Source organism: Hydra viridissima, unplaced genomic scaffold (assembly GCF_058129835.1).
Source record: "Hydra viridissima isolate aposymbiotic clone 2 unplaced genomic scaffold, HvirCarnegie_v1 scaffold_1, whole genome shotgun sequence".
Classification (NCBI taxonomy): domain Eukaryota; kingdom Metazoa; phylum Cnidaria; class Hydrozoa; order Anthoathecata; family Hydridae; genus Hydra; species Hydra viridissima.
In genome coordinates this window covers 12,423,714-12,439,667 of record NW_028324300.1, presented here as the reverse complement: position 1 = coordinate 12,439,667, position 15,954 = coordinate 12,423,714, and the positions used below count along the sequence as shown (strand labels likewise).

At 29.9% G+C, this 15,954-nt stretch overlaps 2 protein-coding genes across 2 annotated transcripts; one reads left to right on the top strand and one right to left on the bottom strand.

The window, feature by feature from the left end:
- Positions 1 to 8,095: 8,095 nt before the first annotated feature.
- Positions 8,096 to 12,073, top strand: LOC145187711 (phosphopantothenoylcysteine decarboxylase-like). Its single transcript, XM_090069281.1, has 6 exons — positions 8,096 to 8,250; positions 8,430 to 8,537; positions 10,143 to 10,181; positions 10,297 to 10,386; positions 11,489 to 11,657; positions 11,921 to 12,073. The coding sequence occupies exons 1-6, from the start codon at positions 8,158 to 8,160 to the stop codon at positions 11,998 to 12,000; spliced, it is 579 nt and encodes a 192-aa protein (XP_089925407.1). The 5' UTR covers positions 8,096 to 8,157; the 3' UTR covers positions 12,001 to 12,073.
- Positions 12,074 to 13,301: 1,228 nt separating this feature from the next.
- LOC149893386 (uncharacterized) lies at positions 13,302 to 15,814 on the bottom strand. The gene is made up of 3 exons (XM_090069270.1): positions 15,711 to 15,814; positions 13,901 to 15,355; positions 13,302 to 13,831 (listed from the first exon to the last, which is right to left on the bottom strand). Exons 2-3 carry the CDS (start codon positions 15,348 to 15,350, stop codon positions 13,302 to 13,304), a joined length of 1,980 nt encoding a protein of 659 aa, XP_089925396.1. The 5' UTR covers positions 15,351 to 15,355; positions 15,711 to 15,814.
- Between the last annotated feature and the right edge of the window lie 140 nt (positions 15,815 to 15,954).

The following is a 15,954-nucleotide window of genomic DNA, read 5'->3' as shown; positions in this document are numbered from 1 at the left end:
AAAATTAACTGACGTCAGCAGTTGAATAGATGTATTCAACTGCTGACGTCAAATAAATTCCTAGATGTATTCAACTGCTGACGTCAGTTAATTTTAACCGTTTTTTGTAATTTAAAATAATTTATCGAGCTGATGATGCTGGTAACCATAATCCAGCGAAAATTTCATCATAAATTAATATTTGTATTTAGAGAATTCGTATTATTTGATGTTTTTTATTAACATATATATATATATATATATATATATATATATATATATATATATATATATATATAAAGCTTTTTAAACGCTATAAATATCTTTACTAAAATAATGTCGTAACGCAGTCTACAGAAATATAGACTTTAAAGAAGTCAAGTATAACCAGTGCGCATTCTACGTCACACATACAAACATGAAGTTTATAGAACGTTTACTCTGGAGTGTTATAAGCCCATCGCCTCTGTTTGTAGCGAGGGTGCATTAATATATTGTTTTAAAAACAAATTTTAATGGAGATTGTAACCCTCAAATGAGAGTTCAAATCATTTCGGCTTACATAACAGCGAGGTAAAAAACGTTGAATTGCTATATTACTTTATTGTTCACTTCATTGTTGTTGCGGTAATCAAATCTTCATAAAACAATTAATGTCCCCCTGGGAAATATGTATAAATAGCGTGATCATCGAAGCGTCGCTCTCTTGAAATAACCTGTCAAACAACAACGGACTCGAGCAACTCTTCTACCACTGGATCTGTGATATACGATCTCTTCTTTGTGTTTATCGCATCTTTGTATAACAATACTCTTATAATATATTAATAAATTGAACTCGTTTTACAATACGACTCTTACGTAAAACAACAATTATCACCTAAAAAATATCAAGCGTTTATAGCAATGTTCGTTGTTGAGAAGAAGATGAACAAGCAAAACATAATTCTCAAGACAAGGTTTAAAAAGTTGAAATTTTACAAGACAATTTGAAAACTGATCATTTTATTTCTTCAATTATTAGTTTTATATGCAACATTGTAGTTTATATATTAAGTCTTCAAACTAATCTTTAATTTTCCGTGAAATAAAACCAAAAAAACTATTCATCAAAGTTTTTTTGTTTGTGAATATTACTCATACTGGTTTAAAAAATCTGGAAACCATAGAAATTGATATTTGACCACTCTGACCGGAAATATGGTAATAGAGATTGAAGCTATTCTCTTTTACTATTGCTGCCTCTTCTGATTAATACTGAAAATGGATTAGAAGTCAACAAGAGCTTTCTCAATGAAAAAACTCTTGTGTACTTCTAATTCTCATGTGCGTATTCTGTCGGCGATTATTCGTCATGAATTTGTCGGCAGTTTGCTGATAATTTGCAGTTTACATTTTCAATGTAAATGCAAATTATCAGCAAAGGTGGGAGCGAAGAAAGGTTCGGGGATGTTTTTAATTGTGAAACTTAATTTGACTCTACGTGTATTTTTAATACTTGTGCGTGTTTTAAAAAAATGTTGTATCCAAAACGTTTTATAGCTTCTTAATTTTTTATTTAGCTAAATCTAGGGATTGCAATCCCGCACACTTTTCAATCCCGCGGGATCCGCGCGGATTTTTTTAATTTTTGTGCGGATCCCGCGGGATCCCGCGCGGGATTAGTAGGTTTCTTATGCACATTATAAAAGGCAAAATGACAATTGTATTTTTCTTTCAAGTATTTTAGAAAAAATATACTCAACTTATTAGATTGATAAGATAAGGTAAATAAAGCCAAAAAACGCAATTCATTTGTAAATCAATATAATTCTTAACATTTAATGAACAAAAAGATAAGCCAAAGTACATAGAACATCTTTTAGCTTTACGTAGAACTATTAGCTTTATTTGTTTTTTGAAATATCAAATTGAGAAAATGATTGTAAGAAATGGGCTCTTAAGAAACAGACCCTACTTAAAGTATCATCACTTAATCTACTCCTCAAAGGACTGCATATGTAACCAGCAGCTGAAAAAGCTTGCTCGGCCTCTACGCTTATTGGTGGTATGGTCATCAAGTAACTATGCGCTATATCTAGAAACGTGCCTCTTACTCCATTACTTTCATAGGCAGACATTTCCGGCTTCAATAATTTATCAAATTTTAAAGAATCTAAATTTGGTCTCTCCTTTACATTTTCTGTCCAGCTGTTCTTGTCATTCTGTGCTTGATTTTCCAATTCTTTTTTCAGCGATAGAATTGTAGGAATAAGTATTTGGGAATTGTTAATAAAATCTACAGCTTCTTTTTCTTCGAGTTCATTTTCTTCGTCGGATTTTTTAAGTAAACTAGTAGTCCATTTAAATTCTTATTACGACGCACAGTGACTCAAAACAGCAAAAAAATGGTAATAAACCCCTCACAACTTTTCTATAAGTTAAGTGCCCTTTTTTAAATAATATTAAATTGCAATAATTTTTTATTTCAAAAGTATAAATAATTGTTTCATAAAACTTTTATTTTGTATTTTATAGTTAAAAGAAGTAAAAAAATTTGATATTATTTTCAAAGAAATCTGAAAAATGTGAGATTTTTATTTAACTAAAATAGAGTATTTTTAATTTAAATAAAAGTGCATATTTATTTTAAAGATAATCTTTTGGCTCTATATATTTCAACTTTACTCAAAAGTAAAAAAAAGTCTAATTTTTTTGTTAAAATTTAAAGACTTTTCTAAAAAAAAAGGTTGCAAGTAATTGTATTTTTTCTGTTTATATATCAGCTAAAAAAATGTTCCACCGAGTTCCAAAAATATATACATTTTTTCTAGTTAATTAACATTTCTACTTTTAAATTATAAAGGGATTACTGCGGTCTCCTGCGGTATTGGAAGTTATTAAAGAAATAAAAATGTTGATAAACACTTAAAAACCTCGTTTTCCGCCATTTTTAAAAGTATTTATTATTTGATAGGTACAACATGTTTGAAAAAGCTTGACTGAACAACTTTAGTATTTCCTGTAATATGAAGTTAACTTAGTAAAATAGTGTTATTACAGGATGTAACAATGTGACAATTGTTAAAGCCATTACAAAATAAAATTTTAAACAGTGTAAAGTAAAAAAATATATAATGTAATTTAAAATGTTTCTGATTTATTAGTTTTATTATATTGATGGTTCTTAAAAACAATAACAATGAAAAGATTAGATCTTATCCCAAAGATACGTGAACTAGGAGTGGATAAATTAAGATTATGGAAGGATTTACTTAATGAAATAAAAAATACTGAAGAAATTCGCAAAGAAAACTTAAATAAAGTAAAGGTTGCTTTAGTTATATTTATTTCAAAGGTGAAGAGAAAACTAACACAATGTGGACGAAATTATGATACATTTATACAAAAAGAAAATCGTTGGCTTCAAAGAAACCTTATGAACAATAAAAATTGTCATTTTGGTTCTGGAAGGCCCCATAAGCAATGGAATGTTCTTGGAGAGCAAAGCAAAAGAAAAAAAATAAAAGAACTAGCCACTGAACATCATGAAGCTCTATTTTTAGCTTCTGCAAAAAGTGCAAATGCTGCTGGAGAAAAAAAAAAAGCTTCTTTTTTAAAAAACAATATCTCAAATCTTTTAGAGATGTGTAGAGGATGCTCTTGCATTAAAAATGAACACTGATCTCAGTGATAAACAATATCAAATGATCAGAAACTCAGCTCTTGTTCACAATGTACATATTTATCCTACCTTGCACGATATTTTGGTGGAAAAATTGAAATGTTATCCTGAGAATATACATTTTTCTGAAATTTCTGCAAAGTGTATTCTTCAAAGCATGTTAGATCACACTGTGAGTAGAATAACTGAAATGATTGATATGCCTAATTGTGGTCAAGGTAACGAAATATTTGGAGTTTTATATGGAAAGATTGGTTTTGATGGAGCATCAAGCCAAAGTGTTTATAAACAGAAATACTTTGAAACAAGCATCACAAGTATAGAACTTAAGAGTGAAGAAAATCTTTTTAGTACAGCTTTTGTGCCTTTATTGCTCAAAGTAAAAGATGGCAAAATTTGGAAAAATGCAAATCCTTCAAGTTGTCACTTTTGTAGACCTCTTCATCTACAATATAAAAAAGAGAGTCCAATTTTATCCAGAGAAGAAGAATCAGATCTAAAAAATCAAATAAATACCTTAAAGATGTTTTGCAAAGTTTTTGATATTGCAGGAAGAAAGGTGACCTTTAATATCAGCTATAGAGTTGATCTTACAATGTTTGATAATAAAGTAGTTAATGCACTTACAGAGACAAAATCCACTCAATCCTGCAATGTTTGCAATGCTAAACCCAACGAAATGAACAATATTGATTTATTAAAAGCAAAAACTGAGAATGAGTCAGCCTTGGGGCTTGGAATTTCAGCTTTGCATTGCTGGATAAAATGCTTGGAATTTATTCTTCATTTGAGTTATAAAATTGAAATTAAAAAGTATAAGCCAAAAACAATTGAGGAAAAATTATCTGTAGACTTAAAAAAAAAACAGATTCAGGAACTCTTCAGGGAACGGTTAAGCTTATATGTTGACATGCCTAAAACTGGGTCTGGAAATACCAATGACGGCAATACTGCCAGAAGAGCATTTAAAAATAGTAAAGCTTTTTCTGAAATTACTAAAGGTGATTGTGATATAATTGAAAGATTGCATAATATTCTCATAACCATATCTTGTGGATATTCTATTAATATCAATGAATTAGATTTATACTGCACTGAAACAGCTAAACGTATAGTGAGTTTGTACAACTGGTATGTTATGCCTCCCACTGTACATAAACTGCTGCTTCATAGTTCTTCCATATCACATAAATTACCTTTACCAGTCGGGGTATATTCGGAAGATGCACTGGAGAGTTTAAATAAACAGATAAGAAATTCTAGACTTAAGCACACAGCAAAAATTTCAAGGTTAAATACAATGATGAATCAGATGCACTACCTTCTAGTAAGATCAGATCCAAAAGTATCAAGCATATCTTTTAGAAAACATAAGAGCTATCGAGGAAAACCGTTACCAGATGAAGTTATTAAATTAATTGTAATGTAAATAATAAAATGAATGTAATAAATTCAGTTTTTTTTTCTCTATGTATCAACCTCCTTTAAAAACCATTTTTATAAAAATATCAAGTAGAGTAATATATCAAGATAATGTGTTTGTCTTGAAGATTCTAAAACTTGAAAAAAAAAATTTTTGTACGCGTATAGTCACCTTAAACGCGCGTATACGCGCATAAGCGCGCGTTATACGCGTCGAAGCTACGCATAAAAAAAAAATTTATTAATAAATTTGAAATCTTTGACCCAAAAATTATTATTTTGATATATAACATTATTGATTTACGATTTATGTCAAATTTTATTTAATTTTTACCGTTTTTTGATCGTTCTGAGTCACTGTGCGACGTTGTGTAAACCTCTCACGAAGTGCCGCGGCTAAATCTTTGCTCAAAAGTGATGATTGCTTTCGCAATTTATTTAGCATAAATTGAAAAGTTGTTTCCACCGTGACAAGGTTCGATTCTCTTCTGCATTAAAGTTCGAGACCAAGTTTTAGTGGTGCCAGGCAAATAATTAAGTCATTGATTTGGGACCACTCTTCTTGGGTGAAACGAATTTCTGACCCAACATTAATTAAGGCTTTTTCAATACACACTTTTAGTCTATGAAATCTTTCTAACATATCGAACATACTGTCCCACCTAGTGTTACAATCAAGAATCAACTGAAGCTTTTTCCCGTGTTCTTGTAGGATATCTTTCTGTAAATATTTCCTTTTTGACAGGAGAGTTTTTAAATATTTTTACAACCTTTCTCATTTTTTTCATGAGATCTTTGTAATTGCTAACCAATTCAGCTGATGCTCGGTCCAAAATCATTGTCAAACCATATTCTTTATTTATAGCTTCATCATCCTCAGTTTTACCACATTCATCTTCTTCTTCACAATTTTCATATGTAATAAACGATTCTTCGACTTCTCCGCTGTTTTTCTTGTGTAAGATATCAATAACTGCAAGTTGTATTCCATGAGCATAACATAGCTGTTGATAGCAAGACATCATTTTACCGACTTTTACCATCACACTTGCTCTATCAGTGGTCATGGCAATAATGTCTTCTTGGAGGTCAATATTGAAGCTATTTAGCCTTTCTGAAACTAACTTGACGCAATATTCTGCATTACAAGATCCATGGATTCGAATCAATCCAAGATTAAAGTGTTTCGCCTCTATATGTACATTTAAGTTTAAGTATCTCTGACTATTTTGTGATGCCCATTCGTCAAACGTTATCTAAAACTTTTGATTTTGCTTTTTTAGTGATGTGAGTTTTTGCATTATATCGGTTTTTACAGAATCTGAGAATTTAACTACCATCAATCTTATAGTATTAGGTGAAGTAGGGAGCCGGAAACCACTCTTTGGAAACAAGTACCGTAAATCTGAAGATGTGCAAAAACTATTAAATGTAAAGCCATCTTTTGCAACCATGCGCTATACCATTTTTTTCCATAGAAATTTCCTTTACGAAAAACGTGTCAATTGTTCTGACTTTTTTCGATGGAATTACTTCTTCGTCTTCGCAGTCGATGTATATTTTAGGCTCTAGTTCAACTGATTCATGCTGTTTTGAAGTTGAAGCTCCGTCTTGTTGTAAAACGTTTGATTTTAAATCGGTGCCACGTTTAGTTTTTAAATGGATTAATAACCCTTTAGTTGATCTTTGATTAATTTTTAAAATAGCCGAACATAACATGCACTTCGCATTTTCTTCATTATCACTTTTTTTAAAATAATTCCATATAGTTTTAATTTGCGACATGCTTAGTACTTTTGTTTTAAAATCTTGATGTAAATAATTTTTAAAGACTTTTTAAAAAGTAGTTTTTAAAAGTATATTTTTTACAATTATACACGCACGTTTTCAAATTCACGTTTTCAACATACTCATTAACAAAAATTTGAACATACTCATTAGCGAAAATTTCAACGTAATCATTAATTAAACAAAAAAAAATTTGAACGAGTTCGACTAATGTTTTGCTAAATAATTGCTTATTTTTGAATGATTTTTTTATATTTATAGCTAAGAAAAATATTTTAATAGCTGAAGATAAATTTTTAAATTGATTTGTTTCACAAATACAATAAACACTTTTAATTTGATATCTTTTTTGTCTTTTTTGTTTAAAAGAATTGACCTTTTTTGTTTAAAAGCAGTTGTTTCAAAATCCCGCAAATCCCGCGGATCCCGCAGTAGTTTTTGCGGGATCTTGCATGCGCTAAATTAATGCGGGATCCCGCAATGCGGGATTGCAATCCCTAGCTAAATCTCAGATAAATGAATAATGACATCTCTTTTCGAAAACTATTTTCTTGTAAGGTGGGTAAAAAAGAGCAGCCTAATTCACGAGCTATGTTTTAGGGTGTCCCAAAATTACACTTTTTTCAATTTGAATGTGCACGCGTAATTTACATCATAATATCTTTACAAAATTTTCAAGTAATATTTATGCCATATTAGTAAATTTCAAGTATATGTACATAGGGAAATATATAATTTACTTGAAAGATGTCCAGCAATTTTGTTTACATACCAATGGAAATGTTCTGAGTTATTTCAATAAGCAGTTAAATTAAAATAATAGACAAAAAGCAGTTAAAACAAAATAATAGACAGTAAACACAAAAATTATTCAATCGGTTACAAGCATTGAGTAACTTTGTGATTCAATGAACAGTCTGTACAAGACCGTCCAGATCAACTGATTGTTGTCTTGCCTAAACAAATTTCCATATTCTTTGGGGAAAAGGAGCAGCAAAAGTCATGTAACATTGTTCAGCCTGCATCTAATAAAATGTAAAAACCACAAATTTTATCATAATTGAAAAAATTGAGATATTAACTATTGCTGAAATAGGGATCAGAAAATTTTTTTAGTGTTACATAAGAACTCAGTATACATCAGAGAATGAGAAAAACATGCATGCAAACTTTTTTTGGGGGGACACTACCGTGCATTGCTTAGTTTAAATCTATATATCTACGTCAAAGTAGGTTGTCGCCTTTAAACGACTTTTGCGGTAGTCAACTTTAACGGCTGGTGTTTCCTGTTGAATTTTATTAAAATGACCGTAAATATATTAATTGGCTGTACTGGCAGCGTTGCAGCAATAAAAATACCCCAGCTTCTAAATCAGCTGAAAGAAATAGAAAATGATGTAGGCTTATAAACTATTTTTATTTGACCAAAATCTATAAATATTTAACCAAATGCTCTGTTAAAATATGTGTATGGTACAATAAAAGTATAGCGATAAATAATATTTAGATAGTTATGAGGATTGATAATTTATTTCTATGCTGAATCTAATATAAAAGTAATCTGCTATTTTTATAGGTTAACATCAAACTTATCCTCACACAAAATTCAGAGTTTTTTCTTGCAAGTTTTTTAGAAGTAATAGCATCACAAGTAGAAGTTTATAGAGATTTAGATGAATGGAAGGTAAATTTTACCAGCTGTGATAATTAAAGTAGTAGATTTTTTTTTCTCTTTATATCTTTAATCATTTTTTTCTGCAGTATTTTATTCAATTTTGGTTTTTTTTGAGTGATATAATGCATGAATTTGTAAATATTTAAAATAGAAATGCAAAATTTAATGAACTTGGCAAATAACAAAACTGTTAAAAACTGTTAAAATTCTAGTCTGTTAACTAAAAGGTTTTTGTATTGAGAAAAAAGCTTTTTTTTTGCCATAACAAAATAGAAAAAAATTCAAAAATTTTTAAAAATGTATAACATCATTTTAAAATAACAAAAACTTGCTAAAAAAATAGTTAACTTCTCTGATCTCCCTAGGAATTTGAATATTTTAATTTAGCTACACTAACTTTTAACAATTAATTTTTCCTAGAATTTTGGGTGGTTATAGAATTAAAAATATTTAAGGCAATTAGTTCTTTCAGGAAAACTAAATATAGTTAAGTAAGATTTTGAAAACAGATTATCAATATAAACTTAACCATTCCAAAATTGACATATTCAAGTACTGAAATTTTTCTCTCAGGCCCATTTGATTTCAATCAGGCCTTTTTAAAAGAGAGGTGCTAAGATATTTTTTAAATTACTGTATTTATCATCACTTGAGAGCAACCCTTTCTTGCTTTCTAAGTACTATTACTTTAATTGATAGTACTAGGGCAGCAACAAAATTTAAAGATGAATTGGAATTCAACAAAGATCCATGCTAAACACTTAAAGATCTGTCAGACTCATCAAATGTTGAAGACTGAACAAGCATTTGAAATTGATGGGGCTAATCCACAAGTGTCAGAATTTGCAACTACATGACTGGAAGAAAAAAGACATTTAAAGGCAGTTATCAATCTGTGAACTGTTGTTTTAAAGGCATGAAAGGAAGTCATCTTCACAGAACTGTAGTTGGAGATGAGAAATAGATTTATTATAATAACCCTAAAAGAAAGAAATCATAAGTGAAACCCTGGGAGTCTGCATCAATGGTAAAATGGAATATGCATGTGTGTAAGGTCATACTGTGTATATGGTGGGATCAAAAAGGCATTGTGTATTATGAGCTATTTAAAAGTAATGAAGCTTAAAAGTAATGTAACTTAAAAGATGGGATTAGGTTGTAGTTAAAAAACTTCATTTAAATGAACCTCTTATTTTACATAAAAACAGCAGAAACTTATTTAAGGACCAAATGCTAATTCAATTTGATAAATTTTCCAAGATTTGTTTATAATTTTACTAATTTCCCTTTATTTTCTTTAAAAGGAGTTTTTAGTTTTTGGGTTTTAAAAATATTTAAATGCTCAAGGAGATCAAGGAAAATTTTATAAAGCTTGGTATTAATATTTTTATTATACTTCTAAAGTATCATCTCATTCATATATCTTATTGATATATATTGTATTGATTTAATATATATGTGACAAGTTACTTTTCTGAAGTAGGTTTACAATTTGTAGTGAAGATAGAAGTTTCAACTAATGTGAAAGATGCTGATTTTGATTGACACTGTTGGTTAAATATGGATTGAAGATTCTATTTATTGGTTTTTGACTGTTTTTATATTTAATTGAAGGATTGGAAGCAGGTTGGGGATCCTATTTTACATATTAGTGTAAGTTTTTATTTTACATTATTTAAGTTAAGAGTTAAAAATTTTTATCTGGTTTTTAAGAACTGAATTTTAAATGTTTTTAGTTCTGCATTTAATTAAAAAATTTTTTTTTCAGCTCAGTAAATGGGCTGATATTTTTCTTATATCACCACTTGATGCCAATACAATGGCAAAACTTGCAAATGGATTTTGTGATAATTTACTGGTAGGTTTTACATCTGTTTTTGAAAATAAAATTTGTTATAGTTTTTTTTTCCAATTACAGTTTAAAATTAAATGTAGAGTTTATAATCTAAATATATTAAGTATGAAAATAAAGTATAAAATGATCACAAAAAAAACATTTGTTGTCTATTTTGTTGTCACTAGTAATCCCAGTTTGCAATTGAGTTCCCCTAACTTGTGTAATCCTATTGTAATCAATTATTTATATACATTATGAGGATACCTATCAAAATCAATGCATGGGAAAATTCAATGTAATTACTTTTCCATTTTTGTTTAAATTTTTCCATTCTTGTTTAAATAACTCTTTAATCTAATTTCCATGCCTGTTCAGGTAATTCTCTAAATTAACTTTAATGCAATTCAATTGATTATATCTAGAGAGAATTTGATTTGAAAATTGATTAAAATAATGCAACACATTAAGATGCTTTATTCCTACTTCTAATAAATTTACTTCTTTATTAAAACAATGTGGAAAAAAAAAACATTTCCCAGAAGAAAAAAAGCTCATCTTCACAACAACAAAAAAAACGCCTAAAATTCACAATAAACAGCATCTTAGTATGCTATATTATATGTTAAGCTGGTAAGATATATATATATATATATATATATATATATATATATATATATATATATATATATATATATATATATATAAGGTAAGTATGGGTATTAAGGCCCACCTTTGTCGAATGCGCGGTAAAGAAATGCTGATTTTTTTTTGCTGCCAGTGATAAAACCAGATAACTCTAATATTTCAATGTCGAAAATAAGTTTCACAATTTATTTTTTCCCTAACTTTGGATTAGTGGGCCTTATTTTCGCCGGGCCTTAATACCCATACTTACCTTATGTAAGAACATATATATATATATATATATATATATATATATATATATATATATATATATATATATATATATATATATATATATATATATATATATATATATATATAACTTACATAGTTATCAGCTTCTGTAACATGAACATATATGGGAAGATTAAATGTGTAAAAGCTGAAAAATGTAAAATTTGTAAAAAAAAAACGTATTTGTATTTTTTATTCTATTTAGACTTGTGTTTTTCGTGCCTGGGACCTTAAAAAAACTATTATATGCGCTCCTGCAATGAATACTTTAATGTGGCAAAACCCATTAACAAGCTCTCATGTTTCAACACTTAAACAATTGGGTTGTCTTTTTATTGATCCAATAGAAAAAACTCTTGCCTGTGGTGATACAGGTAGGCAAATAAACTATCTTTGGAAGATGAGAGCGTGTGAGATAAAGGGTTACCTAATGAAAGAGATGAACTTTTTTGTGTCTTTTCAGTTTCAATGAGTTTTGCAAAAACTAGCGCTATCTGTATTTTTATCTTTTAATTTTTTTGGAGGTTTTTGGGAGTGGGCGAAAAAAGAATAACAGATTATAGGTTTTGTGTCACATCATGTAATCTAAAATTTAACATTTACAGCATAAATGTAAAATCTTGATTTTTTTTTTAAGGCATTGGTGCAATGGAAGAAGTATGTTCGATTGTTGAATTTGTTCATCGACAGATTCATCGTTCATCGACAGATTTGTAGAAATGAAACTCCTTTAGCAATATATTCAAATTTAAAGAGGAAAATTTTTAAGAAAGATAAAAGAACATTAAAAGATCGCAATATACATTCTTATAATGAATTAAGAATTATAATTTACATCCTTTTTTTCTTTTATAAGATATCTTATTTATGCGGAATATTGTTAGGGTGGGTTTCCAACATGGTTATCTAACATTCTGATTTGACGGAGGAGAGTTTAATACAAACATTGACTTTAATAGAGGTTTGGGCTGCACTTTTTTTACTTTAAGTCGGGTGCCTGAAAACCCAAATTAGGGGTCATCGACACATAACCTGATCAAATTTCCTCTGACACTTTTTTAAAATATTTTCTTATTCTTTGTAATATGTGTAATAATTTGGCGCTCTTACAGATCTTTCTGAAGTAAAGTTACTTCAATTGAATTGTAAAGGCTTTTACTTCTGGCAATGTTTTCAGACAAAACACCTGAGCCAGATTATAGTATTTGCTTAAGTTGCTCTGAACGATCTTAGTCCTTAAGATTCTACCGTCAGGTTTTCAGGATTGGTGTTAAAGAGTACCTAGAGAAAGTTCTTCTAGCAAATGTCAAAAAGAGTAATGCAAAATGGGCATCACGTCACACGGCAAACTTGGTCCTAAAGACGGCCTAAAGTTGAATGGCCGTCTTGAACTTGAACCAATGGATTTCTCCATATGGGCTCTGGTTCAAGCAGAGGGTTGTGTTAAACAACACCCGAACTTGAATGAACTACAACACTCTATCAAGAAATTCCAGCATACGTGTAAGAAGTTAAGGCCTTACCTGAAGTCTTCTTAACTATGGATTTTACAGCAGTGCCAACAACAAACCATTAGCAGTATACTTTTGTATATAAAATTAATATAAAATTTTAGGTGGTTATGATATAAAACTATTGTATATGAAATTATAATAAAATTTTAAGTGGTTATGATAAACAATTACCGCATACATTCTATAATGCCTCTCATTAATACCGCTATTCGTCGATTTTAAAAACTTTTAGTGGCCGTTACAGCGATATGAATAAAAATTGATTAAATAAACAACCGCACAGTGGGCCAGATATATAGGATATGGTGGACAAAACCTAATTATTACCCAATTGCTCCCCAAACCCATTTCGATATATAAATAATCATTATACATGAAATAATATTTATTTTTATCAAGAATATTTTAGTTTTTAATAACAAAATTACAATTAATAGGCTTAGTAAAAATTTTTTTTTTAAATCAACCTTCTTTTCAAAAAATCAAAAAAGAAATTGTGTTTAGCTACAAAGAACTAGAAGAAGGTGGAGCTGATTCCCTCAGCAAAGCCAAAACTTCACTGGGGATTTTTTTAAAACTCTTACTATTTTTGTTATGACCTTTTCTTAATGATGTTATGACAGGATCACTAGATACAAGTAGTCTGTTAACCAGGTCGCGGTTTGTGTCTATTCTAGAAGTCTTTCTACTGAAATCTTTCCTAAACTTTTTAAAATCCTTGTTGCGGGCCTCTTGTGCCTCCTCTGACATCAGTCCAATTGGCAAGTACTGTCTAGCAATGATGGCATGACCATGAACTAAAATTTTGTGTACTGATTGTGACATGTAATACCAGGAATACTTAGATATGTAAAGTTTAAGAGCAGTAATACAAAACTCTTTAAACTTGACATTATCAATTTCAAATCCAGATGATAAAGTGACTAGAATGATGTAAAAATAAAATAAAAGAGTTTCATCTACTTTCAAAATTTTGGCAGTTAATTGATAGTCTGCAAAGGCTCGTCGGGCGGTGTTTCCATCATTACTGGTACCTACAAATTGCATATATGTGATAGTTAACCTGATGATTCATATACAAGTATTTATGTAATTTCACTTACCAGATCCTCCACTTTTTGGGAAATCCACAACCAGTCCCATTTGATTCATAAATTCTGTCTGGATACGTTTCTTCACTTGCTTAACATTTTCCTTATCTTCAATAGCTCTAGACTGCCACTTTTGAGTTTCCAGCTTGTATCCAATATGTAATACCATTTCAAAAAACCTAATCCAGGAATGCAGGCTAGAAAGACCATATTTCAGTTCTAAGTTACTAGCATTGTCCAATTTCAGCACCATTTCTAAGTTATTCATGATTTTTGGAGACACACCACACACAGAGCAACATTGAGTTGAATTAGTCACATCAGACAGAATAGTTTGAATTTTGCCATCAATCATGGTCAGTTCTATAATACTTTTGACAACCAGTTCTTTTCCACTAAAAGTAACATTAAAAATACTACATTTTTCTATTTCAGATTCTAAATATTTTGCTTCTTCTAGGACAACAGCTTTGCTTTCTTTTTGAAAAGAAAATCTTATTGGACGACAATAAGCAGTAGATGATGGCTTGTCATTACGCCATAATAGTACTTCTTTATCATTGCAGAACCCACTGAGTTCTAGTGGTGCTAAGCAAGTAATGAACAGAGATTCTTCTTTTTTTAAGTTACGATCTCCAGCTTCCTCACTACTCACTTGCTTGTACACGCTTTGCCCATTAGCCCCATCAAACCCGGCCTTGCAACGCAAAGTCAACCGGGTCAAACAATCCAGCATTGTGCTGATCACAGGAGCTTGCACCTCGCAGAGTCTTTTTACTGTATGTTTTAGTAATTCTTGTAGTGGTATTTGTGCTGAATAATCATCAACAAAGATGTTCTCTGGATAGCAGTTAGCTTTAGACAATCTTATGTTGTTGTATGAAGGATATATATGGCAATCACGTTCTTCAGCTCCATTTCTGATAAGTTGGTAGGTTGATTTTGACATGCCACCATCTATAATTAATGCCAGACCTTCATTAGGTGTATACTTTTTAAATTGACTAGAAGGTTCTGATATCTCAGCAACTTGCTTGGCAGCCTCATAATTAAACTCATTCCTTAATTTAAGCCTTGCTGAGTGGAGCAACTCATCAGTAGTAAAATTATTTATAACATCATTGAGTCTTCTTCTTTTGGTTTTGTCAGATGCGTCTTCAAAGGAGCAACTTGGTCTTCCACCAATATTATGTGATTGACTAGAATTATCAGACTCAGATATATTATTACTGTATGTAGATTTAAAGTCCTGAGCCAACCAATTTTTATTTTTACTTTCAAACTTTTTATTTCCCCGGTTTGCATCCTTCCATTTCTTTTGATATACTTTTAAAAACGCAGCACATCCAGTAGAACCCAAATTCATAGAGACTAGAATAGCTTCTACAGACATAGAAAATGATTTATCACCAGGCTTTAGTTGGTCATGCCGTATACGTTTATGGACATCACTAATCTTCATATCAACTACAAAAAAATTATTTTAACGTTATTAGTGCAACCACTATAAAAAAATATAACATAAATATGGTCATTATTTTCATTTCAGCTACATTTAATTAGGCCAGTATAATAAGCACAGCACCTATTATTACCTAAAACCAAAAAAATAGGTTTGTCGCGAATAGCATTTTACGAAAATATCTTTTTTTAAATGTTTACCAAACTTAAAGGGGCAGCTAAGAGCAGAATTAAACACCACCAACAGGCTATACATATATTGTATTAACTTATTTTAACATTAATAAGCGGTTCCAGCAGGTTCTAAACTATATGCGTCACTTTTAATATAATATTTTAATATTATAAATAAGAATCTTACCTTTATATTTCAAAATGAAACTGTGAGTTTAATACAAGACCTTGGAATTTGTTGTGGCATTTTTCGTAAAGCTATAAAATTAAATTTTATTAATGTGTCAATTAATTTCGCATATGTTAAATAATTTAAAGGTTATTCGTTGTCATAGTTATAGGTGATATATCTATTAAAAAAATTAATAAATGAATTTCTAAATATATCCAATTGTAATTGATAATTGTACATTTATGATGTACTACCAAAC

Coding starts and splice junctions, on each gene's coding strand:
- LOC145187711 (XM_090069281.1), top strand. CDS start 8,158: ATGACCGTAAATATATTAATTGGCTGTACTGGCAGCGTTGCAGCAATA. Junction 8,538..10,142: donor GAGATTTAGATGAATGGAAG/GTAAATTTTACC, acceptor ATTTAATTGAAG/GATTGGAAGCAGGTTGGGGA. Junction 10,387..11,488: donor GATTTTGTGATAATTTACTG/GTAGGTTTTACA, acceptor TATTCTATTTAG/ACTTGTGTTTTTCGTGCCTG.
- LOC149893386 (XM_090069270.1), bottom strand. CDS start 15,350: ATGAAGATTAGTGATGTCCATAAACGTATACGGCATGACCAACTAAAG. Junction 13,832..13,900: donor CCCAAAAAGTGGAGGATCTG/GTAAGTGAAATT, acceptor TGCAATTTGTAG/GTACCAGTAATGATGGAAAC.